Source organism: Andrographis paniculata, unplaced genomic scaffold (genome assembly GCF_009805555.1).
Source record: "Andrographis paniculata isolate CXL003 unplaced genomic scaffold, ASM980555v1 Contig53END, whole genome shotgun sequence".
NCBI lineage: Eukaryota > Viridiplantae > Streptophyta > Magnoliopsida > Lamiales > Acanthaceae > Andrographis > Andrographis paniculata.
Genome location: NW_026137588.1, coordinates 110023 through 135553, shown reverse-complemented (window position 1 = coordinate 135553; position 25531 = coordinate 110023). Strand labels below are relative to the sequence as shown.

General features: G+C 36.2%; 3 protein-coding genes across 7 annotated transcripts; 1 reads left to right on the top strand and 2 right to left on the bottom strand.

Moving 5' to 3' along the window:
• Positions 1-21: 21 nt before the first annotated feature.
• Positions 22-15143, top strand: LOC127255207 (uncharacterized). Of its 3 annotated transcripts, XM_051280641.1 has the most exons (3): positions 22-174; positions 719-974; positions 15064-15143. In XM_051280641.1, the coding sequence occupies exons 1-3, from the start codon at positions 78-80 to the stop codon at positions 15083-15085; spliced, it is 375 nt and encodes a 124-aa protein (XP_051136598.1). In that variant the 5' UTR covers positions 22-77; the 3' UTR covers positions 15086-15143. The 3 variants fall into 3 exon arrangements, 1 of the variants encoding a protein (XP_051136598.1); XR_007839584.1 differs by lacking the exon at positions 15064-15143 and having other exon boundaries at positions 70-174; positions 688-1592; XR_007839585.1 differs by lacking the exons at positions 719-974; positions 15064-15143 and adding an exon at positions 6771-6855 and having other exon boundaries at positions 107-174.
• LOC127255201 (beta-galactosidase 10) lies at positions 6929-19820 on the bottom strand. Its single transcript, XM_051280626.1, has 19 exons — positions 19630-19820; positions 19425-19520; positions 19192-19304; positions 18942-19008; positions 18759-18851; positions 18440-18583; positions 17338-17426; positions 16609-16714; positions 16371-16458; positions 16123-16241; positions 14726-14890; positions 13962-14170; positions 11660-11769; positions 11410-11519; positions 10368-10475; positions 8889-8999; positions 8563-8774; positions 7418-7757; positions 6929-7318 (listed from the first exon to the last, which is right to left on the bottom strand). Exons 1-19 carry the CDS (start codon positions 19804-19806, stop codon positions 7196-7198), a joined length of 2580 nt encoding a protein of 859 aa, XP_051136583.1. The 5' UTR covers positions 19807-19820; the 3' UTR covers positions 6929-7195.
• A 60-nt stretch (positions 19821-19880) lies between these two features.
• On the bottom strand, positions 19881-25095 carry LOC127255206 (UPF0426 protein At1g28150, chloroplastic). Of its 3 annotated transcripts, XM_051280639.1 has the most exons (4): positions 24863-25089; positions 24588-24755; positions 22251-22444; positions 19881-20001 (listed from the first exon to the last, which is right to left on the bottom strand). In XM_051280639.1, the coding sequence occupies exons 1-3, from the start codon at positions 24950-24952 to the stop codon at positions 22262-22264; spliced, it is 441 nt and encodes a 146-aa protein (XP_051136596.1). In that variant the 5' UTR covers positions 24953-25089; the 3' UTR covers positions 19881-20001; positions 22251-22261. The 3 variants fall into 3 exon arrangements, with proteins under 3 accessions (XP_051136596.1, XP_051136595.1, XP_051136597.1); XM_051280638.1 differs by lacking the exon at positions 19881-20001 and having other exon boundaries at positions 22075-22444; positions 24863-25087; XM_051280640.1 differs by lacking the exons at positions 19881-20001; positions 22251-22444 and adding an exon at positions 22482-23137 and having other exon boundaries at positions 24863-25095.
• Between the last annotated feature and the right edge of the window lie 436 nt (positions 25096-25531).

Genomic DNA, 25531 nt, shown 5'->3' with positions numbered 1-25531 from the left:
AGCTTAGCTGTCGCGACGTGAACTTCTCTTCTCTCAGTCTCAGACGACGACCAGAGACAGCCTTCTCGCGCAATGCGATGACAGGCGAAGTTTCTGTTCTTGTTATCGGAAGAAAAGTCCGACCTATGCACAGAAAGATTCAGACTCGCCCTCGTCTCTTTCCTCCCTCCTCAGGTACGCGGGCACGGCTGATCTACTTTACCCAATAACACCATGTGTAATAATCAAATCATTAAATATGAAATTAAAATGTTATTGTTAGAAACGTGAATTGGATTTAGCGATGTACTCGACTATCGAAATCAAAGCGAAATGGTTGTTCAATTCGTAGGATTTTTTTGGCCTTAGTACCTAACTTTCGAAATCAAAGCGAAATAGTTGTTTCAATTGGTAGAATTTTTTTGGCCTCATGCTAATTAATAACTAATAAGTTTAAGGTTTAGGGTAGATAACTAAGATTCATAGTCGTATGACCTCATTGTAATGAAATTTCTTCGATTCCTGCCCGTAGATGTAAGTGGATATACCGTCATCGAACCACGTAAAATATCGATATTCTTTATTTGTTTTCTTTCTCGTTTTCTCATAAGAAGTGGTATCAAAGTCATACCTGATTGATTGAAGATGTCCTCGTATAAATTTAATCTGGAAAAATTTTATGAGTCAAATGACTTCACGATCTGGAAGGTCAACATAATGGCACTTCTGGTTCAACAAGGATGTGCGGCTGCGTTAGAGGAAGAAGACAAGTTTCCTAAAGACACGAATGAGGAGGTGAATAAAGAGATTTTGACAATGGCTCATTCCGCGATCTTGTTGTCAGTTACTGATGAGGTGTTACGGGAGGTTGTAGATCAGACAACGAGTTTTGAGCTATGGATAAACTGTGTGAGAAGTACCAAAACAACTCTCTCACGAACAGACTATATCAGAAGAAACCTCTTTACACCCTCCGGATGTCCGAAAGTACTCAGGTAAAGGATTATTTTGATATCTTTAACCGTATTATTTTTTATCTTCAAGGGGTTGATATTAAAGTAGATGATAAAGATCAAACCCTAATTTTACCGTGTTCACTGTCTGGTTCATGTGAGAATTTTGTAGATACTATGTTATATGGTAGAACTACAATTTCTGTTAATGATGTGGAAAATGTCTTTATGTCTAAAGAATTGAAAAGAAAGATTTCTCTGGAAGAGGGATTAGTTCAGGTCTTAGAGGAAGACCACATGAGAGGGGTAATGAGAATGAGAGGTCGCATTCAAAATCAAAATCTTCTAGCAAAGTTAAGTGTTATCTTTGCAAGTAGAAGGGACAAATTAAAAAGGATTGTGTACAGAATAAGGGAAATATATAAGTTGATTCTAGTAACAGTGGCAGCAGTGCTGTTGTGGTACAAGACAGTTCTGATGATGGGACTTTGGTGAAGTTCTGACAGCGTGTAGTGCTAGTACTGCTGATTCCTGGATTATGGATACCGGTGCTTCTCACCATATGCCGTTCTCTCGTGATCAACTCATTTTTTTAAGGAGTGGAATGGAACGGTGATGTTAGGTGATGATGGGGTTCTAGCCATAAAGGGGAGCGGGATAGTGCAGATAAAATTGCATGACGGTGCTGTTAGAAAATTTGTCTGTTGGTATGTTCCTGAACTCATAAAAAATTAGATTTCTCTTGACACCTTAGCCAAAAATGGTTTAAAATATCATGGTGAAGGTGAGTGAGTGAAAGTCCTGAAAGGTGCTCTGGTAATGATGAAAAGAAAACCGCAACATGAAATTTAGTTTCTACAGGGCAATTCAGTGATGGGAACGGAACGGCGGCAGTATCAAGTCCTTGGATAAACATGATGACATGACAAATTTGTGGCACCATCGATTGGGTCACATGAGTGAGCAGGGGTTGTCTGTGTTGAACAAGCAGGGTTTATTTGGTGAGGATGTGAAGGTAAAATTCAATTCTGTGAGGCTTATGTAAAAGGGAAGCAACGCACGGTGAGGTTTAGTACCGGTCATCACACTTCAAAAGAAATTCTGGAGTATGTTCATTCAGATTTATGGGGTCCATCTCCGGTGAAATCGCAGGGCGGTTGTTCTTACTTAGTCACTTTCATATATAATTATTCGAGAAAAGTCTGGTTGTACTTTCTGAAGACTAAAGATGAGGTGTTTGGGAAGTTCAAGGAGTGGAAGACCATGGTTGAAAAACGGACAGGTAAACAGGTCAAGACTCTAAGAACTGATGATGGGTTGGAGTTCCGCAACGCTCCATATGATGATTTCTGCAAAAAAAAAAAAGGTATAGTGAGGCACCGCACTGTACGACACACACCACAGCAAAATGGAGTTGCAGAGCGAATGAACCAAACCCTCGTGGCGCGTGCTAGGTGTATGTGCATATTTGTTGGCTTATCTAAGCAATTCTGGGCTGAAGCAGTTAACACTGCTAGTTATCTGGTTAATAGATCTCCATCAACTGCAATTAACTTAAAGACTCCTCAAGAGGTATGATCCGGTAAACTCTCTGATTACTCTAATTTAAGAATTTTGGATGTCATGCATACGCTCATATGAATGATGGTAAGCTGGAGCCGAGGGTGGTGATAACCGGTTTTTTGATGGTATATATATATAGTCACAAGGAATTTTCACTCGAAGATTGAGATGTAGTGAATTATAAAAAAACGATCAGATATAGTAAAAATTTGTTGTTGTAGACCCTGAAGTGTTATCATAATTATTTATACTTTTTGACTGGTGAGTTTTCAGATCGAACACAGGGATTTTAAGTTACGAATTTAAATCGAGTACAGATCACATGAAAGCGGCGGAAATGCATTAAAGGGACCCGCTTGCAGCGGGTCAAAAATCTTTATCTACAAAAAGCTGTAAAGAAAAATGGTTAAGAGTGAGCGGTAGCGAGCGGAGCAGAGTCGAGCGGCAGGGTGCCAGTGATGGACGAGCGAGAGGGGCGTGAGCGGATGACACAATGTATATGTATATAGATTGAGCGGTAGAGGGTGAAGGAGAGGTGTTGTGTCTGAACTGTGTGTTACTTAATGGCTAGGTTTTCCTGGATTAGATGAGCAAGCGGTACTGGTGTTTAAGCGGACATATATGTATACTACGGAAGCGGAAAGAGGAAATGATGTAATTATATAAACCAAATTATAGAGAATTTTTATCACTGGTATTTGACCTTAAGGGATTTACAACAAGATTTCAATGACACCCAGAATCAGAACATTATAAGAAAGAAACCCTACGGTCACTAGGAGTTTCTGTGACCTAATAGACCACCGCCTATGCCCCATTAATTATCCCAAATTCTGTCTCATTAGTGGCTTTACCATTTTGTTACCTCTTTTTAATCAAAATTGAATTCAAACTAGTAGTTAAGCAGGTCGACAAGGCTCCTACGTACTTAACTACATTGAACTACCTTGACTATGTGACAAAAGACAAGGCTTGTTAATCAATTTTTATGTGCTCTAAACCAGTGAAGTGAAATTCTTTACAATTAGGGTTTATATAAATATGAAAAAGTGTGGAAGAAGTGATATTGAAGAATTGAATGATATTTCATTACTAAATAGCAAACCTAGAAATACTAATTCTACAAAATTGTAATTAAAGCAATAAACTAAACTAAGTAAACAACAAAGCGGTGGCCAATGGAGAAAATGAATCTCAACTCCCTTGGCAATTCCTATGGAGAACTCTCTTACAGGGTTGGAGCTCTCGAAAAATAAGAAGACAACTAGAATGCACAAAAGTAATTGCTAGTATACTCCTCTCGAAGTATATATTACATAAATATATCTGGCCCTATTTATAGCAGGTGGAAATAGCTGTTGCAAACAGTTACAAAGTGGTTTCAATCGCTAGGCAGTTAGGCAATTGATGGTGGTTATTCTGTTAAAGCAGTTGCTAGTCATAACTCCTACGGTGCTTGCTTCGCTTGCGTGGACTTGTAAGGGCGCAGATCTTCATCGCTTGCCGAATGACTGGAGGGCATCAGCGCAGTTAAGCGGGCTTGCTTGTGTTGGCTGGTAGTGGAATGACTATACCGCTGCAGATGAGACACTCTGGCAATTTTTGAGTTGAGTTGCCGTCGCTTCCCTGCGGTGGGTGTCTGGTCGCTGGCCTGAGCGCTGGAGTGTCGCTCGCTCGCGGTAGAGGTTGTCGCTTATGCGCGGTGGAAGCTACCGCTTGCCTCTCTTGCCTTAGTTTTTTTGAGTGATGGGGTCATCGCTTGCGAGCGGAAATGACTATCGCTCGTTTCATCTGCCTTGGCTTTTTGGATCCAAAAAACCGCTTAAAATGGCAAAAATTGTTAATAATCTCAACAAACCAACTTTGGATCATACCAAGCGAGATAGATCAATAAAGTATGCCATAAATGAGATAATGTAATAGTATTTATACAAAAATTCAAGTAATACGTAGTTTTGTCAAGCAAGGAATATGCTCATATTTGGAGTTATCAGGCGGTAAAATGCATATTTCTAGGGTATGTAACATGAGTCAAAATTTATCGACTGTGGTGTATAGAATGTAAAATTCCTGGTAAATTTCTTATTAGCAGAGATGTAACATTTGATGAATCTGCTATGCTTGATTAGAGTAGAGATTGTGAAAGTATTGCAGGTACAAAAGATTGTGGTGCTGACCAGAAGGTGGAGTTTGAGACTCCTGACAAAGTTGTGTTAGAGGAAAGACAGTAGGATAATACTATTGATCAATCCGATCAACCAGATCAGTCAAAACCTCAAGGGAAACCGGTTGAGGGGGAAGTTGATGACGCTCGTACTGGGGTTGAAGATTCCATAGCATTAAGAAAAAGAGAAAGAGGAATATTAAGAAACCAACTAGGTTTGCAGGATGTGTCAACACATGTGACATGAATTCTGTGGCTTACGCATTGGCGGTTGGTGATGATCTTGGCTCTGACGAGCCAAAGACATATAAAGAAGCTGTGGCGAGTAAAGATGCAGAAAACTGGATTATAGCAATGAATGAAAAGATGTAGTCTCTTGAAAAGAAAAAGACTTGGGATCTTGTTGCACTACCAAAAAGAGTGAAGTTAGTGGGATGTAAGTGGGTCCTTAAAAAAAATGAGGGAATTCCTGGTGTTGAACCTGCTAGGTTCAAGGCGAGACTGGTGGCAAAAGGGTTCTCACAGAAGGAAGTAATCGATTACCATGAAGTCTTTTCTCTTGTGGTGAAACACAAAACCATCGGGGTTCTTTTGGCAATGGTAGGTGCTTTTGATCTAAAGCTGGAGCAGCATGATGTAAAAACAACATTCCTTCGGTGGTAATCTAGAAGAACTGATTTACATGTCTCAACCGGAGGGGTTCCGCAGTTCTAAAAGGGACCAGGTATGCTTGTTAAAGAAATCTCTATATGGCTTGAAACAGTCTTCGAGGCAGTGGTATAAGATATTTGATTCTTTCATGGTGTCTAATGGTTATACTCGTAATCAGTTTGATAACTGTGTTTACTCGAAGAAAGTTTCTAGTGATTCGTTTGTGTATCTGCTGTTGTATGTGGATGATATATTAATTGCAGCTAAAAACATTGATGTAATTAATGACTTGAAGGCTCTACTAAAGGGTAAGTTTGAGATGAAGGATTTGGGTGCGGCAAAGAAAATACTAGGTATGGAGATCAGTGATAGAGAAGCAGGACGGCTATGAGTTTCTTAAGAAAAGTATATTGAGAAAGTTTTGCATGCATTTTCTATTGATCAGTCCAAACCAGTAAGTACCCCTTTGGCGGCATATTTTAAACTTGATCGAAGCACTATATCGGCTACAGATGAAGATGTTAACTACATGAAGACGGTTTCATATTCAAATGCAGTTGAAAGTCTTATGTATGCGATGGTATGTACGAGACCGGATCTCGCGTATGAGGTTAGTGTGGTGAGCAAGTTTATGGCTAATCAGGGTAAGCTCACTGGGGAGCTGTAAAGTGGATCTTGCGATATTTGAAACGAGCGTCTGATATTTGTCTGGTATATGGTGATAAAGGTCATGGTGATAGTCTGGTTGGCTATGCAAACTCTGATTACGGGGTGACTTGGTGAAACGAAGATCACTGACTTGCTTTATCTTCACTCTGTTTGGATGTGCAGTCAGTTGGAAGTCTACTTTACAACCTACAGTTACACTGTCGACGACTGAGGTGGAATACATGTCAATGATTGAAGGTATTAAGGAGGGATACTGACGAACTTTTGGCGGTTGGAGAAACTCCAAGTCAAAGTGGAGATTGTTGAAACGTGACTTGGATTTAGCGGTCTACCCGACCCGAAATCAAAGCGAAATGGCTGTTTCAATTGACAGGGTTCCTTTTGGGCTTATCCTAATTAATAACAAAGAAGCTTAGGATTTAGGGTGTTTTGGGATGCTTATAAATAGATAGCTATGGTTCCTAGTTGTTTGACATGATTGTAAGTCTCTAAATCAGTATAATCCTGCTCGTGGACGTAGGTTGACACATTGTCACCGAATCACGTAAAATCTTTGTATTATTTATTTGCTTTCTTTTTCGTTTTCTGAATCAGTATAATAAAATCTCTCCAATTCCTGTCCGTGGACGTAAATTGACGCACCGTCATCGAACCACGTAAAACCTCGATATTCTTTATTTGTTTTCTCATAACAGTTTTATATAGAACCTCACCACAAATTTTCTATTTAATTTAATGTCACCCATTTTTGTACGTGTGCGGGCCTTTTGTTTTTGTTTCCCTGCTCCTAGGTAAGCAGGCAGAAGATTTGGAAGATTATTCATCAACATACCTATCACTTTGATATTTTATACCAGATACGTGCATACATTGTTTTGTTTTAAGGAATTATTAAAAAAAAAAAGGCTAATAATCCAAGTCAGTCAAGTATTCGAAGATGAAATGGCATTAGCACAGCGCATTGAATTTGCATATGGGGAGGGGAACAAGCAAGCAGAAAAGGAAGGAAGGCCAGGAAGCTACACACTCAATATGTTATATGTTTGCTTTGCTTGCTTGTCCTGTCCTGTCATTCGTTCATCAAAATCAAAGCAATAAAAAAAAAATAAAAATGGATGACCAAGAAGAGACAGGCAGCCAGCCAGCTGCAATCACAGGCACAATCCCCAGGAAATTAAAGGAGGCAACAACAACAACAACTACGACACACTCACACTCAGCTGCACACCACCTCAACAGCAAGTTTCCTTACCAAACCCCCAATCCCACACAGGCTTGAGCTCCTGTTGAAAGTCGCTCCAGCCAGATCCAATATGCATTCATTCTGCTTCAGGCAAACCTACACCAAGAGCAGCAGCAGCAGCCATTATGGAACCACTCAAAGCATCAGCACTACTAAGTACTATCCCTCCCAGAATATACATATATAAATACATACCTTTTCGACCACCGAAATAGAATTAGGGTCATGGCATTCTCCTCGGGAATATGATCCACAAGTCCCCACAGGATCTCCAAAGCTTGCAAATTTCACCTCGGATATGTAACTGCTCTTAGGGCATTTCAGCCTAGCTATTGATTTCTTTTTATAATCTCCAACTATGCCTTTCTTCAAGTACACCGAGTCGGAAGCAGCTGGATGATCTTCCGACATATGCACACAGACACTTGAGACCTTCCGCCTTGCCAGCTGAATCTTAGTAGGATCTCCACCTTTCTCTTCAAAGATCACCAAGATATTGTTTGATGGTTTAAACCAAGATCTCGGAACATGGTACCTGAGTTCAACCAAAAAAAGAGACTCAAATGTAATGAGATGCATGCTACGAAAAGGTACTAAATAGATTTCCAGGCAGAGAGAGCATGCACAAGCACACAAGACATAAGACAAGAATACATCTTCATTAAGATCTAAGACAAAAGGACCGAATTACACATGCTTCCAGAAACAATTTTCTTGCAGTACCTTGTCCATAACATCAAGACTGCACAAATAAACCAGATCTTAAAAATATGTGTAATGTTTGAAAAGTTGACAAATTAATAGTTTAAGTCACATGCAAAAATATATTTTTTGGCATCAAAGGACGTCTGCCCCAGAAGCCAGCTTCTTCTATGCCAAAAGCAAGAGAGAATAGAAGACCATAAATCATTCCATAATATTCTATGGAAAAACCAAGCAACCTAAGATCCACTATAGCATGCAAACTGTAATTCCTAAAAGTTAGTTGGACAAGACTATTAGAAAGAAATAGCTTAAGAACACTACATAAACCACCACATAAAAAATAAATCAACACCCCATATAAAAACCAGCAACATGATAGGGTTGAATTCAAACAAAAAAATACATCATATCTGGTGTACTTATTACATTTTTTGTTTCTGCAACCTCTTAATATAATTAACTAAAATATCCACGAATCAGTGGCCATTTTATTAAGCAATTAGGTAGGTAACGAAACTCCAATAATTTTCATATATCTACTGTGGAACAACAATACCATCCAAAATACTGCATGATGCAAACTATAAACCCGATGAAGACAACGAAGAAAAAATGAAATCTTCTAAAAGCCGTACCATCTTTGCGTAGGTTCTCCACAACCTGTGTTACATTTGTTAGGCATAAATTTGCCCCTATAGTCACATTGCTCAACACATATTTCATGTTCCGAGGCTTTCCTAGGCCAATAACGTCCAATCTCATTTCCATTCAGCCAAGCTAGCCCTTTCCCCATGTGCATCATATCTAGTCCAACAGGGTCTTGACCAGGTGGAGAATCAATCACAGCCTGCATACGAATGAATTGTGACTTTAAAAAACTACAAATACCTTGTTATAAGTCATGTCAATAACAATAAACCTAGGTGGTTATAGCATTAACTGAATTCTCAAAGTTGCATACCCTGTACCAAGTGAGAGGCTGATATTTTGGGGGCTCTGAAGTTGATACCCAGTTTATGGAATTGGAGTTTTCTGTCTCATATATGTTGTGATGTTCACCTTCCAGTCCAATCTAATATTAATAAAACATGGGGGAATTACAACTCAATGAGCATAGTTCCTACAGGCAGAATCACGTAGAGAAGATGGGATAGGAGCTGAAGAAAGGGAAAATAAAACTGTACAGCTGAAACAGATAACTGACCTACAATTTCTACGTACATGGAGTTTCAAATTGAATGGAATAAATCTATATATAGAGAGAGAGAGAAGACATATCGAGTTCCAAGTTCCAACCACTTTCCTTGGCTATAAAAATGTAAGAAAACAAAAAAAATAAAAAAAGGATAATTGGCAGATGAAAAAAATAAAAACACATTTAAAAAATTAAATATAAATGAAATGAAACAAGCACCAATAAATCAAGACTTTGAATGAACACAGCAAATATTTTGAATATTGCACATGCCAGAATGGGTTTTTACTATCTTCCTCTATTTTCATGTTGCAGAGATGGGTGTGTTTGTTTGGTGTTTTGGTTTGAAGGGATATTTTTTATGTGAGATATAGGAAATTGTGTACATAATATAAAAATAATGAGAGTGTATTATATATTAATTTTTTTGGAGAAATGTATTGAAATTTTTTTATAAAAAGACCACATTAGGAGTTTCTTTGTGCTCTAAATTTAAAACATTTTGTTATGTGGAGAATCAAAATGAAGATAATATGTTATATAATGGAGCAAGTAAACAATATTATAGGCTATGAATGTATTAAATTTAAAGAATGAAAAGACACAGTCCTATAGCATTGCTGTAATGGGAACTGGTTAGAAGAGTTTATGTCTACATAACACTGAACGAAAGTGCGTAAAATGTTTACTCCTACACTCTTGGTTATTAATTAATGAAATTTAGAAAAAAATGTGGTTTAAAAAAAAAAAAAAATAGTCATTCCAGAGTCGCTATATCCACTTCGCTCGTTGATGCTTTCATTTCAACTGTTTAGTTAAATCAGCTCAATCTGCATTAGTAAATTTCCTTGAATAATTCTACTGCAAAGGACTGAATCAATCACTATTCATGAGGATGGATGCCACACTAGAGGAGCGCCAACTTTTGTCTTCCTTTTTATTTTTTTGAAAAAAAAATATAACTTTATGAATTTCGTAAATTATATGTCATATTGGATATTTATCAACACTGAAGCTGCACCCTCTAAAGAAAGAAACTAAAAGCCTGATAAGCTAATTTATTTGCTTTATCCTTTACTAACAAAAAGAGGTTTAACAAACAAATCAAATTGCTTCAAGGGGGATTGTGCAAGATTACAGTCAATTGGCATGCTACATTTTAGTGAACATCAATGATGGACAAAATTAGATCAACTAATGTTATCAACAATATAAAAAGTTGTAAAAGCACTAAAGAAACTACACCTTGTAGTTCCATGTACTGTTGGACAAATCTACTGTACCACTCTTCAACCCCAGAACCCTGACGCTGGTAGGTCCTGCTCCTATCCACTCATAAAATGCTCCTGCATTCTACAATTCAAAGAAATTTATACCACATGTATACGTTCTATGTATTAGCTAATCTATAGGATATTGTCGTAGCTACTACACAGTATTACAATTACACTTTCTTTAGGTATATATATATATGTGTATTTCAACTTCACATAATGCTTGTTTGACCTATTTAACATTTGTTGACTTTTTGTCTTCTAAAAATTGTCATAGAGTTATTTTTTTCCCAAAATTGTCAAAAGTTAAGACTCCATTGTCTCAACCGTGTAGAGTTGACTCCATAAACTCTAGGTTTTATTTCCTGAAATTTATGAACACAAAAGAAGACAAAATAAATAAAATAAGGGTAAACAATTTTTTTAGTCCTACACCGGACTCTTATTATTATTTTAGACTCTAAATGGACCATGTATGGAAAATGTTCTACTACCTAATTTTTGTACTTTTATAGAAACGGTCTTGTCACCGGAATTTATACATCGTCAATGATGTAGTTCGTCGATGCTGATTTGATGCTGACATGTCTGATAGGTCAGCACTACGTCTGCGACAAGCAGATTTAGTCAAATTTTTAAATTCTTTTATGTAATTTTTTTTTTAAAACTCTACATATCGCCTATGTGCCGCTGACAAATTAGACATGTCGACATCAAATCAACACCAACGAACCACATTATCGACGACGTGTCAATTCGGATGATGGAAGACTATTTTTGCAAAAAAAAAATAGTTGTGGATTTAAAATCCTAAAGTAATAATATAATCATATGCAAAAAAAAAATAAAATTTACCCATAAAATATAATAAAATAAAAGAGGTCTTCACCACTATACTTCAAACTACATCAATTATTCCTTCCTAAAAATATATGTGCAAAACATACCCCGAATGCATCAAATAATTATAACATTGATCTAAACAGCGTCCAAAACTATATAAATATATATACCTGCAGGCCAACTGTCATGCTTAATAAAGCAATTTCATTATTCCCAGGCTTGAGAGTTATATGACCTTTAAATTTGAATGTCCACACTGTGCCATTCCCAAAGCCATTACCTGAAGGGTAACACATATTGGATGTTTCAGCGCATTGCAATATGATATCACTATAATGTTTTGATTATAGTGGACAGCCACCATATTGACAGAATATGCCTACAGGATTTTACAACAATATAAGGAGCATGGAAAATAACCTTGGAGCTTCTGGTTGACAAAAATAAGTATAGCATGTCCCTTCGATTCAATTACAAGCATTGGACTTGTGCCATTTCTCAGGAACTCCTCAGTCTCATCGACAAACAAACTATCATGGTACAATAGCTATGATTATTTGCTTCAAAATACATCCAATCTTAACATCATATAGTTTCCTGCTCAATAATATATTGAAGAAGGCAATATACTGATTCAAGTACAAATATGCTCCCTGTGCCGCTTATGGTAACCTATATCAAAAGGTAAATTATCATAGAAAATCATATGACTGGAATAATACTATTGCCTCACTCATCCGTGTCAGCATCTAGACCAATTTATACCTACACACCTCAACATACCTATTATCAAACTGGCAAATTTTCATACACTCCTTACCCAATTAAAATATCCTTGACACTTAACTAACTTGATAAATTTACAATATTCAGAAGGATCACAGAATTTCATTACTATGACCATCTAAATGATTGAGGATTAGATTGATAATTTGATATACAAAGTCTACACATGATCATTTGATTGCATGTATCAAATATATAAGAGATTATGGGTTTGTTTGCTTGGTGTCTATGAGGTAAAATAGTTGTTAGATATGATGTTATGTATAGAAAATGATTGAATATAATATTTTTGGAGAAAACTTGAGAGATTGAATAGTAAAAAAAATAGAAGAAAAAATAAATAAATAAAGCACCAAGTGCCCTAGATTACATATTCAAGTTTACACATGATTAATTATGTTCCAAGTCATGTGCTTAATCATAATATGCAATGACGCCAAATATTGCGCCAATATATTTTGTGTGTAGTTCCGCATATTTTGTCTACATTCAACATATACCGTGCACTTAATAAATTTGCACTATCATTCAAAAATTCTCTTATGAAGTTCAAAAGATAAATACCATATATTTTTTTATCTCAATATATAGGGTTTTTTTTTTTTTTTTCTTTTCAGTATGTTTGTGTTTTGATGTATTTGGGGGGAAACTTGAGACTACATAGTAAATAAACTGAAAAATAAAAAGACAAAAGAACAAATACCATAGATGTCAAAGAAATGTCTTCGTACATGTGTGTTTAAACTAGTGCATATACAGAATCTAAATAAATCTTCATGAAGTGTGCTTACAAACACATTACTAAAAAGTTTTGCAAAACAGAATAAAAAGAGTAAATTATATTTTACCTCTTGTGGTTTAGAAAAAAACAAATCACAATTCTCCTGTGTGGTTAAGAGATTGTGTGAGGTTTTTTTGTATCTTGTAAAACTCTATGAAGAACCCCCATCAACGAAAATTTAACAAAAAATATATCTTGCTTACTATGACCACAATTGAGATTGCATAGTTGACTAATTAGAACATTCCATCTTAGTTACAGCCCTGGCATGTGAGACATATTCTCTATTAAATTTTAACTGACTGAGGATTCTACATGGTATTTTAAAAAAACACAAATAGGTCTTATGCAATTTCTTACCCAGGGGAACGAAGGGTTTTTGCTAAACTAAAAGGTGTAATGTAATTCACATTATTGAAAATGATCATCCATTTGGAGTCTTATATTTTACTGTGAAAAATAAAATAAAATAAAATTAGCTTTAGTTTACTTGTGTTTGTTTTATTTTTTTATTTATTCAATCTTATCATTTTTCTAAAAAAAAAATATTATATCTAACCATTATTTTGCTTGAAAAGAAATATAACCAAAAAAATACAACAATACAAATTAATAAATCACCACAAAAAATGAAACTTAAGTAACTTGTACATACAAAATAAATTTTAAACACTCCATAAAAATATAATTTTTCCAATTGATTCCATAATACTGATAATAAAAATTGTTTTTTTTTTTTGTTGTTGTTCTTTGATTAACTATATGATTTCCGAGAAGTGTTACAAACATTCAAATAAATCTAACTGGACAGTATATAGAACGAAACACGTCTCACACTATTCATATGAAAGTTTATAAACATAAATTGTTTAAACTAATTTTTTATTATTTAACAAATTTATTTAGTCTATATTCAATTGTGAAAAGTTCATCCAAACTTCTGTAACTGACTACCAGTTTGGCTCCAACAACAATTCAACTTAATAATTCTCTGACCCATTTTTATGTGACTTACCCAAAATCTTCTACAATAGATTTCATATACATTATCTTTAATTAACTCGCTAAATGCACAAGTTTACATCCTTTAATGATTAAGAAAGATAGCCATAATATGCAAAATGATCAAAACTTTGTATCAATATAACATCAAACCTTGTTGTGTACCAAAGGTAATCCGTGCTATCTTTTGTTGTGTTAATATGATCCACCAAGCCAATCTTAGTAAAATCAGCTGCATCCCAAATTCCAACTTTCTCCTTAAAAATATCCCATTGAAGATGGCCAGAGCTTTTGTTTATTGATGTACTTGATGATTGAAATTTTGTTGGTATCATATCAACCACAGAACTTTGAGAACTAACCTGTTAAAGTGAAAAGGTGAAAAAAGATATAATGAGTCATTTATATGTTACTGTTGAAAGATCTTAAGAACCAGCACTCAAATTTGAACCAGATGGAAGCAGTAAGCTATCGCTTGACATGATTTATCTAGTGCATTATTCTACAATTCCAAATATATCGTATTCATGCTTTCTTTTTACAAAAGAGTATATCAATATCACATTCATGAACTCTTTCAACATAAATGAAAAAATCCTAGTTCTCCTTCCGATAAATCAAAGGTTTTGTTGTTAAGAGTAACACAAGAAGACCGCTCATCTGTGTATACACACTCCACAACTCAATTGTCTTACTTCAACAACCTTATTTAGATAGTCAGAAAATAGAATTGTAAACAAAAATTCTAGAACTCAGCTACCCAGTAATTATAATACATAAATGAGAGGTTGATAAGGTAATGCCTCAGGTAACTAGAGTTACGATGACTTTAAACCAAATTCCAATTGATTTAATGATTAATGGAGAAACTGGAAGCATATAACATTAAGGTGTGAGTTGAGAGGATAAGCAGTTACCTTCGCTGTGTTAAAAACAACATTCTTGCAGTCAGGTAGAATGCTAACTGACCATGCTGGCAGGAAATATGATGTATTTCGGAACACAACTGTTTTGTCATTTTTATCATCCATGTTAGATATAAAAGCAGCACAAGCTCCAGATGAATCTTCATATACATCAACCTACAATGCGATGTTTATTCAATAACTGATAGCTATTGTAACAGCAGATAATAATAATAACTATAAAATCAAAAACTGCAAAATTATTATGTCATATTTCAAATAAATAGAATGAGTAAATATTTGAAACCTACGTTATGTAATATGATAATCAAAATAAGGTTCTTGTACAGCATGTGGACATTCTTTGAATGATGTCTCCCTACATTTATCACCATAAAGGGTGCATGCAGCTTTTGTCCAAAGTAACTCACAGGTCAGTCACTTCAAATTAATGTTTAGATTTCTTCTTGGAGGAATACGCTTAACCTTGCAGATGCCATCACCATTTGACAAAAAAATTTAAGCCAGTCCCTTGCATTAATTGGGTTTTTCAGCTTCACTACAAAGAGATCCAGTGTCATTTCCTAAAAGCTACCAGTTTAGTGCTGTTAACATTGTGTAAGCCTTATATCTATGTGGGGTAGGCTATATAGATCATAATTTGCGATTGCGTTCGATCAAAAGGCATACTCTCACCTTACTTTAATCCTACACACCTTTTATAGTATACTTCCAACTCCTTTTTAGTATTCTCCATTTGATATGAAGCAAGGAATACTGCTTTCTAGATGTAACAACAATCTCATATACATATGGCATATAATTAGTATATTTATATTGTTATTTGGCTAACGGTGACGTTGCAGAATTCGTGTTTATGTTTATTGTTTAGTCACACTAGAGGTCTGATCCAAGTCCATAGAAAGGAGCATTGCATAAAAAATTCTATGACCTTTACTTCGTACTCGTTCATAAAATCCTTCTAATCAATCCTTCTAGTTTCCTTTTAGTCATTCACCCATGCTGTGACAATGTTTTGGCTGACCACTTCGCTAAGTGCAAGAGCACACCAATCTCTTTGGTGGATTTAATCCTTTGTATCAGTCCATTTATTTGGGTTCCTCATGTTCCTAACACCGAATTTTCTTTTTTCAAACAAAGAACCAAATGAAAATGAGGTAGGCCACTCTAAATATTATTATTATTATTATTATTAATTTATTATTATTATTATTATTATTATTATTATTATTATCATCATCATCATCATCATCGAGCTGTCAAGTACCTAAGAGAATAAGCATTGCTTAATCTAGACTTGCAAAGACTAGGCTAGACAACAAATATTAAAATCTTGAATATGCATGGAGCCTCAGAGGATGAATGACTAAAAGGAAAACAGATATTACCTCTTGTGAATCGCCCAGTGACAGAACTGTGGGTGCTCCACTTAGCAATGCTTGCTCACAGAGCTTTATAGATTTATGAAGCTCTTTAAGATGCCCCCATTTGGGCCATCTAGCCAAGCCTGCAGGACACATATGCACAGTGGATTAGATAAAAAGTAAAAAGAATTTGCTAGAACAAAGTATTTGTACACCAATCCTTTCTGAAGTTCAAACCAACAAGTGGTGGTAAAAAGAGTATCAACATATACCATATTCATCAATTGGTGCATCATAGTCATAACTTGTGGTGATTAATGGTCCACCTGAAGTTCGCCCAAAGTTTGTCCCACCATGATACTTCAAAAGAGATTTGTTAAAATCAAAAGATGATAAAAAACAATGGAGTAAAAATGAAGTTCTAAAGTTAACAAGCATTTTTCTTTCAAATGTGTTGTGTAAGGCTCTTGCTGGAATATTGTTCATAGATAAACAAAAATACAAACATACCATATAGTAATTCTGCAGGCATCCCCCTTTCTGGAAAAAACGAGCAACTGAAAAGGCCACATCTTCAGGAGGTCTGTGTGGATTACTGGATCCAAATGTTTTAAACCTGAAATATGTTTACGAGGTGAAAATACATGGAGCAAAAGTTAATTTTCTTGCTGAAGATGACATGAACATGACCATTGGCTGTAATATCCCAAATAATTCTTTAGAAAACTGGTTTCTGTTGTAGAATTGAGACATCTTCTAAATTCATGGGTACCTTAAAGTCGGCAATGTGTGATTCAAACTAGGGCACATGATTTGCAACATATCTTCAACTCATCAAACCTTGTGTTAGCAGTTCACTTTGTTCATATATTAAAACAGTGATTTGCAACTTATATTCAACTCATCAAACCTTGTGTTAGTAGTTCATTTTGTTCACGTATTAAAATCACAGGTTGCTTCTATATGAGCCACTTTATTATACATGGTTTCGACCCTACAACTACATGTTGATTAAAAGTGTGCAACTTCAACCATCATGTGGAGCTTTGAAAGAAGTATCATGAGGATAGCAAGGATCCATGTGCAACCAAAAGAAATATGACTATCTAGTAAAAATATTTATTTGATGCATGTTGAATGGTAAGGCATATGGATACAAACATAAACATAATCCATACAGAGAGTATAAAATCTGGATAAACGACCAGTTAACATAAATTACAAGGAGATGTAGTGTACCATCCTGGCCAGTTTTCAGTCCAGATTTTTGGCTTATTTGGAGAGATTGGTTTGAAGTGATCGCAGTAAAATGAATTGCATGTGTCAATCTAAAAAAAAGGAAGTAGTGTTAGACAATCCTGTACTATCTAAATGCACAAACTTTCAAAGTCAACTAGCCTACAGCATTATGCAAAACAAAGTGGAAATTCTACATTAAGAATCATGCAAAAAGAAACTTGTATTAAGACTGAAGCTTAACTCCAAATCTACAGTACCACTAAGAAAGTAGATTCAAGGAATTTTTCATTTCAGCAAGGAATAAAGCATAACTATGCCATGTATTTGACTTTAAAAAGTACGTTAGCAAAGATGATTGCCCAATTTCATGAAAATCAAAATTGCATGCGCAAGCAATCCTTGTGTTTTCAATATATCCTGAAATGTGATGAAGGCAAGAACAGTGGATCACAAAATAACTTGCAGGTTCTCAGGCTCAGTTCAAACATACAGCATATTTGGATTTGATGAGTCCAATATTAGTTCATTCTCAAAATATTAAGATTGTGTTCTTTTGTAGGTTTTACCACGAGTTTTTACTATTCAGATTCTTTTTTTCCTTCGAAAATATCAAATCAAACAATTACGTTTCTTTTTTTATATTATACTACAAATTTATTTTACATTCAAAATATCACATCAACTTCTATTTATATCACATCAAACAATTATTCAAATTCAACTTTTTACTTGTAAAAATCCAAACCCAAAAAATAAAAGCCACAAACAAACACACCCTAATAGTTCTTATTAGCTACAATCATTGAAGGCTCTCCACCTCCAGAACATTTGTATAGAACAATACCTATGTTTAATCTAATTGAAATGCAACACTTAAAAAAGAGCAATCAAACATGAGTATTTTGGAGATCAGAAACCACACCTATAAACATCATAAAACTATTTCACCTAATTTTTAGAAAACACAGCTATAGCTGAAAACATTGAGGACAATTTTCAATCAGAGAGTGCAATTTCGGAAATTTGTTACACCTCAAATTATGGGCTGTTCATGGTTCCTAGGAAGCCAGCGGGCCAATTGACCTAGCCATTGAGTACTTACCACAGAAGCTGGTGGATCAAACTGTTGGCACATAATCCAAGGAACACCAATGTTCTGAGAAACAGCCATATTGGCTGCCCACAATGTATACCTTTTTCCCCCTTCACCATAAGCAGACTCGTAGAATCCATATTCATTTTCCACCTGCACTAAAATGAAAACAAAAAATCAGTGGACATCCATCACCTTGTTTTTGCACACCAGAATATGCATCTGACATATTCAAAATATGGTGCCAAACCTGTTGAAAATTCTTACGAGAGTTGCATGCATAATGATCAGAAATACTTATCCATAAGTTCAGAAGCAGAACACTTGCCTGTGCCAAGATAATTGGACCTCCCTGTGAGGCAAAAAGTTTCTCTTTCTTCATCATGTCCACAATATATGTTGTGAATTTCTTCATGTAATACTGGAATTTCAAGCACCAGTTCCAAACAAGTTTCAAAAAGCTTGTGTCATGTACTGACCTTAAGGAATAAGTAGACAATTTCATTCAAACCTTGAAAGGCTCGTTGTCAGTTCGAAAGACAGCTCCAGGCAAGTAGTGCAACCAAACAGGCACTCCGCTGCATGAACAATCATTAGTTGAAGGAATAAAGATACAGCATTTTGAATAGGTTGAATACAGATGTTTCTGCAAGTGGTGCTGAAAATCCGCTTCTCGAACAAAAACAGTATGTAATCAAAACAAGAGAGACTTCATTACAAGAAGCTGGAAGGGGAAGAAAAAACCTTAGAGAATGGCATACCCATATTTCCATTCAGCAGCCACAAACGGACCAATTCGAAGCATCAGATACATTCCAGCCTGCTGAACAATCTTGCAAAACTTGACGAGATCATACCTTCCTCCAAAATAGTACTGCAAGCACGAAGGACAATAAAAAGCTGAATAACTTGCAATGCAATACACCGGAAGTGAAGTAGTTGATGGTCAGCGATAAAAATGGATTAACAGAAAGATAAAGGGACGAGAAGAGACATTATCGGGAGAGAGTTCATGACCGTTCCAGAAGACGTAGGTCTCTATGACATCCACGCCACCATCCTTTGCCAATTGTACGAGGCCCGGCCACATCTGCGGAATGTTAAAAAAGTGAAATGGAGATACAGAAGAGGAGAGGAGTAGAGCAGCGTAGCGTAGCATAGCATAGCACAGAGGAGAAGATAAAAAGAAAGGGACTGACGGCCGGGACGCTGCGAGGGTAGTGAATGGCGGCGGAGATGAGAAGCTTGCGGTGGCCGTCGAAGAGGAGGGAGCGGGTGTCGTAGCTGACATTGTAAGCAGAGGAGAAGGCGGGCGAGAGTGAGAGCAGAAGAAGAGTTGCAAGGGGGACGGCAAGCAGAGAAGAAGACGACGGCATGGAATGGAGATGGAGATGGGGTGGGGATGGAGATGGAAAGATGAATAATGTTGATTGGGGATGGATGGATGGGATGGGGTTGGAGTTGGAGAGAGCTTTGACTGTGCCTCTGCAACTCTGTATCTGAATCTGCTCAGCAGCGAACCTCTGTCTGTCTCTCTCCCTCCCTCTCGCCACTGTCAGGACTGTCAGTCACTGTCATTCCAATCACAACGCAATAAATGTTTTATACTGCTAATTAATCGCTGTTTCCTCTTCCACCGCCATAATTTTAAACTTATCAATTTTATTATCACTTTCCCTCCTTGTACTGCTAGGTCGGAGATAGATACTCTTCTTGGGCAGTGCTTAGTTCATTTCTCAATCTTAAATAATAAAATTGTAAACTAAATACTCACTTCACAAATTTTTTTCTATTTTTGTTTGTTTCTATTTTATTTTAAATAAAATTTGTTAGATAAAAACATATATAAATAACTTAATTAACTATACAATAAGATGTCTCATTTTTGTATATTTTTTTATTTTTATATTTTATAAAATTTTAGTTTTTTAAGCAGTGATATACATATTGATACAATTTTATCTATATTTAATTTTAAAATAAATAATTTGATATAACTATAAATATATATATATATGTATTCTTTTTTATTGAGATGGAAAAGAATAATGTTTGATATAGAAGAAAGAGAAAATGAAATAGTAGAAAGTAAGAGATACCCATGTTATGTATCGTGGATGGAGATGGCCTCAGGGTATGGTGGTCCGCATATGATACAAGTACAACGACCGACATATAAAATACTAACAAAAGTATAGCAGTAAAAGTTACTACTCCATAAAACTGGACAGAGATAGATAAACCAGCCTGTTATCTAATTCAGCATTCAATGCTTCCGGTGCAGCAACTAACAAGACTAATTTTAATCGGTATCCGTATTAACCTTTATATCTTATGTGTCGAGCGAGTAATAGCCAAATTTATGTATGAATGCGGAGTAGAACACAAATCATCGTCATCTAGTATCATATAAAACGAGGTTTATGAGTAAGTATATTTTATATGATTAAGATTATATAAAGAAATAATGACAAGTGTTCGAATTTTCAATCTTATGGATTTATAGATAGACATATTTAAACAATTAAACTAAATATTTGTAACAATATATTTATTTCTTAAATGAATAGAAATGACTAATTAATCAAATCTTAAATTCATTGCTTAAAATTTGAAAATTATATCTATAATACAAAAAATTATACATATAACTAAAAATAATTAAGAGGCCCAACACAACACACTTTGGGCCCCCTCTTGGCGGTGTCCGTTGGGGTGGATCGTTTAAAAACGGTAGCACCCCAGCGGCCACCTCCCCCATCAGCCTCAAGGAAGAAGACATGGCACAGCAAAGTGCAGTTCTCGTCGTCGTCATCAGTTAATACAACACCTCACCCATCCATCCCTACATCCATCTTACTTTACTAGTTACCACATAGAGCTGGTAACAAATCAAACTCCAACGGATCAAATTTACAAACTCAACTTGGCTCGACTCATTAAGAACCTTACCAAAATAGTAATTCCAACTCAACTCATATGCTAAAATTCAAACTTGTGTTCAGCTAGAATACTAGTTTGACTCAAATTATATATATAAATTAAATACATTTAATTTTATTCATAATTTATTACAATAGAGTATTCAAATTTCATTATAAATACAAATTTTGGTATAAAATATTATATTAATATTAATATATAAAATAATATAAAAATATCATATTCAATTGAACTAACACCTAGTCAAACTCGAGCTCGGCTCATTTATACAAATATTAATTTTCAAACTCGAGCTCAATTCATTTTATCTATGTAAACAATAAAATAGAACTGTTAACAAATTGAATCGAACTTGACTCGCAAACTACTTGGTACGTCTAGTCGCTCTAGGTGATGAACTTCAGCACCCCCACCCCCACCCCACCCGCCCCGCCAAGGGTCTATTCTATTCTATTCTTGTCATCATCACTATTATTATTATTATTGCATGTCAACGCGGCCAGGGCAGGGGCCATCCCATCCCATGTGCAGCATCCACTCTCCCACCGCACCACATTTCATAAATGCTGCTGCGTCCATGCAATACAATGTTTTCCCTCTCTCTCTCTCTCTGCCCTTCTAGTCCTACCTCCTCCTCGTTACCCATACTATAACTAATCACCACCCTTTTAGATCTATGATATGGGTTCTCACTGAATTCATAAGAAGATATATCATCACCATTATTTATTTCTATTTCTATTTTTTAGTGTCATTCATTCATGGTAACTCCCCCCCACCCCCAAGATAAACCAAATATCATCTTGCCGACTCTTCTTCTGTCCGGCACATTAATATTGTACACGCATACACAAACATTGCATGCATACATACATACCTGTCTGCCACTCATTCTATATCTATCTGCTGGGCCACCCCTTCCTCACCGTCCTCCTCATCTCTCCTGCTGATTTCTTCCACACTAATCCCGGAGGCTTCTACTGTCCTGGCAACCCATTCCCTCAGTGGCTCTTCCTTTAAATCGAGTCTAAGAAGCCCTGCAAACACCCCTCCAACAAACGCAATCGGCTCCTAAAAATACAACAACAACAACGTGGGATACCAAATACAATGAATAGCTAGCTGCCTCAAAGAAAAGATATAATGAGCTCGCCCATACACAGATGTCATGTCAGATCATCTCCTTAATTACAGTACAGATACGCCCGCATACACAGCAGAAACATGCACTTCACTATTACATCATACTAATATATTGAAAATACATTCTGACACTCATGAATGGGGGCGAAAGAGAATGAGAATCTTGATTGAGATTAAAGACACCAGCTACTATGAAGCAGAAAGATTTCATGGCTAGAACCTGGACATTAGTTAGATTATTTCCTTTTTATTTTCTACTGTAACTCGCAATAGCCCAGATTGAATAAAAATCATTTTTCCATTCATTTTCAAAGTGGTATTAGAGCTTGAATAAAAAAGAACAATATAATTGACTCCATTGTAGCATTCCGGCTGTGCCTTCATCGCCAACCTTCGCCCTCTAATACTCTATTTTTAACCTTAATCGAAAGAGCTTTCTGCAACCTCAATTGCTGATTTTCTTCCATCGCGTCAATATTTGAGGCATCTGTCACCCAAAGATCTAACCAATCTAAAGAAGCATGTGCAATCTAGAAATTTGGCAACTTAGAGAATATCCGCACCTCATGCAGCTTCAATAGGAAGAATTGCCTCAAGTAGGATAAGTTTGTTTACACCTACCTAAAAGAGAAACAAAAACTCAACCACATACTAGGTACTGGTCCAAAAAGAATAATGTGTCGTATTTGAAGGATAGGATCATGAAGACTCAATAGTAACATTGTGGTTGTGGGATTCAATTGATCCTAAGATTAGTGATACTTATGTTCCTATCCACTGCTAAAGGCGTATGGGATTTCATTCAACATACCTATTCGAATGCAAGTGACGTAGAAAAAGTATATGATAGCATGGTCAAAGCAATAGCTACAAAGCAAGGTGAAAAACTCTTACTGAATATGCAAATACTCTACAAACATTGGCAGAAACTGGACCGCTGGAAGGTATTTGAAATTAAGTACAAAAAGGATACTGCAATCCTAAAGAACTTCATTGAGTGGGAACAAGTGTAAGATTTTTGGTTGGCCTGGAATCTTGAATTTGATTAAGTTGGAATCCAAATATTAGAAAGAGCTTATACGCACTTTATGAAGAGACCATTTCCCCTGTGTGATTTGAAAAGAGTAGAAGAATGTGATGTTGAAGCCGACCCAAAGTGCAGATGGGCTTGCATTTTCTATCAAAGTAGATTTCTGGAGAAAGGGAAAGAAGATGATAGTAAAGCAAATCAAAAGGATGATTGTTGGTGCTCCTATTACAAGAAACCTACTCATAAATAGGGAGAACTGTGGGAAATTACAATGAATGGAATGGACAACAAAAGCCTTAGGATCATAGGCTGAACAATCAAAGATTGAGGAAAATTCTATTGTAGGCTTAAAAGTGAGGGAATCGAGAAACTAGGAATTTGTCACACTCCCTTGAAAAGGCTTTTGGAACTTGTTCACTTGCTTTTTCAGGTAAACTCTCATCTTCTTTTTACACATACGCTTGAATTGTGTTATAATTGCAATTGGATTGTAAAATCTGGAATCACAAAGCATACGATCCTTTTTTCTCATTTTTCTACACATGTGCTCCTTGTTCAAATAACAATAAAATTACAGTGGCTAATGGATCTCTTGCCACTGTTGCTAGAATTGGTAATATCAATATCACTCCTAGCTTTGTCCTCAAGGGTAACTAGCTCTGTTCCAACGGAGTAGAAAGCTTTATTGCATTTTAAATATATATATATATATATATACACACACACTATTATGTAAGGTAAAGATATTAGCCCCATACAAACTGCAGCAATGACTGCAAAGTCCATATACTTCATACGAGCCGCATTTTTTTAAAAAAAAATAAACAAACAGAATTGCATATAATGGAACATGAGCATTGTCAATCTAGTCTACATAAGCTGAGGAAAAATCAGATTCGTGTAGGACATATATTAAAAACATACTCATAGAATTTGAAGAACAAAGGCGCGGAGAAGGGAAAAACCCGTAAATTCAAAGCAACAGAAAAACATGGTAAATTTGGAATGTAGAGGAAGAATAAGCGATAATTGAGGGAATACCTTGAGCGCCTCCTTGAGAATGGGTTCTTCGTTGGGATTGGGAAAAAAGGCCTTCACCGTAAATCCACGGGGCTTTGCAGTGGAAACGCTCCGGAAAGAAGTATTTATATAAGAGGAATGAATGAGCCTGTTCGCTCGCACGGTAGCCGCCTTCCAGCTGAAGAGCGACTGAGGCACGCAACACAACCCACAAAATTATCTAAAAACTACAAAATATAGTTGCAGTTGCAACTTACAAAGACAAAGTAGAATAGTTGGTGGGGGCAAGTACTCACAGTAAGAGCGAGAGTCGCAGGCGGGGAAGGGGAAGGGGAAGGGATTGCTAGAGCTGATGATGGTGGGAACGTTTGCATAAGCGAAGCCATATGTATGTATGTATATCTCTGAGATGCTGGATGAACAGAGGAATTCGATGGAGGGAAATGGGGTAAGGCAGCAGCGCAGCAGTTTGGGAATCGGCAAGTGCAAGTTGAGGTCGCCCCGCCCGCTGACAATCTCTAATCTCGTCTCAAAGCCCAACAATATAGCATAGCATAGGGTCGGCAGTGCAAAGTCGGCCCGGCCCAATCACCGCCCAGTTTCTGGGCTCACATTTATTCAACCTATGGTCTACCGTCTACAGTCTACAGTCGGACTCAGGATCAGATCAGGAACAGTTTATTACACCAACCAAACCGAAGTAGCAAACTAGTGAAGTGAGGTATTATTATCATTATTAGTTTAGAAGAGAATTCTTTTTATTGTTTCAGCAATAGTATCTATCTAACTTGCGTTAAAAGTAGTTTGTTTAATTCTCAACATAGTCAGTCAGTCAATGTAGCTGCTCGTGGACGTGAAGTAAAGTAATGGTAACAGTAAAGTAATAGTGGCAACGGGCAAGCAAGCACATGGTATCACGCAGCGGTTTGCGGGTTTAGTTTTTTATTTGTTTTTTGTGGCTCCAT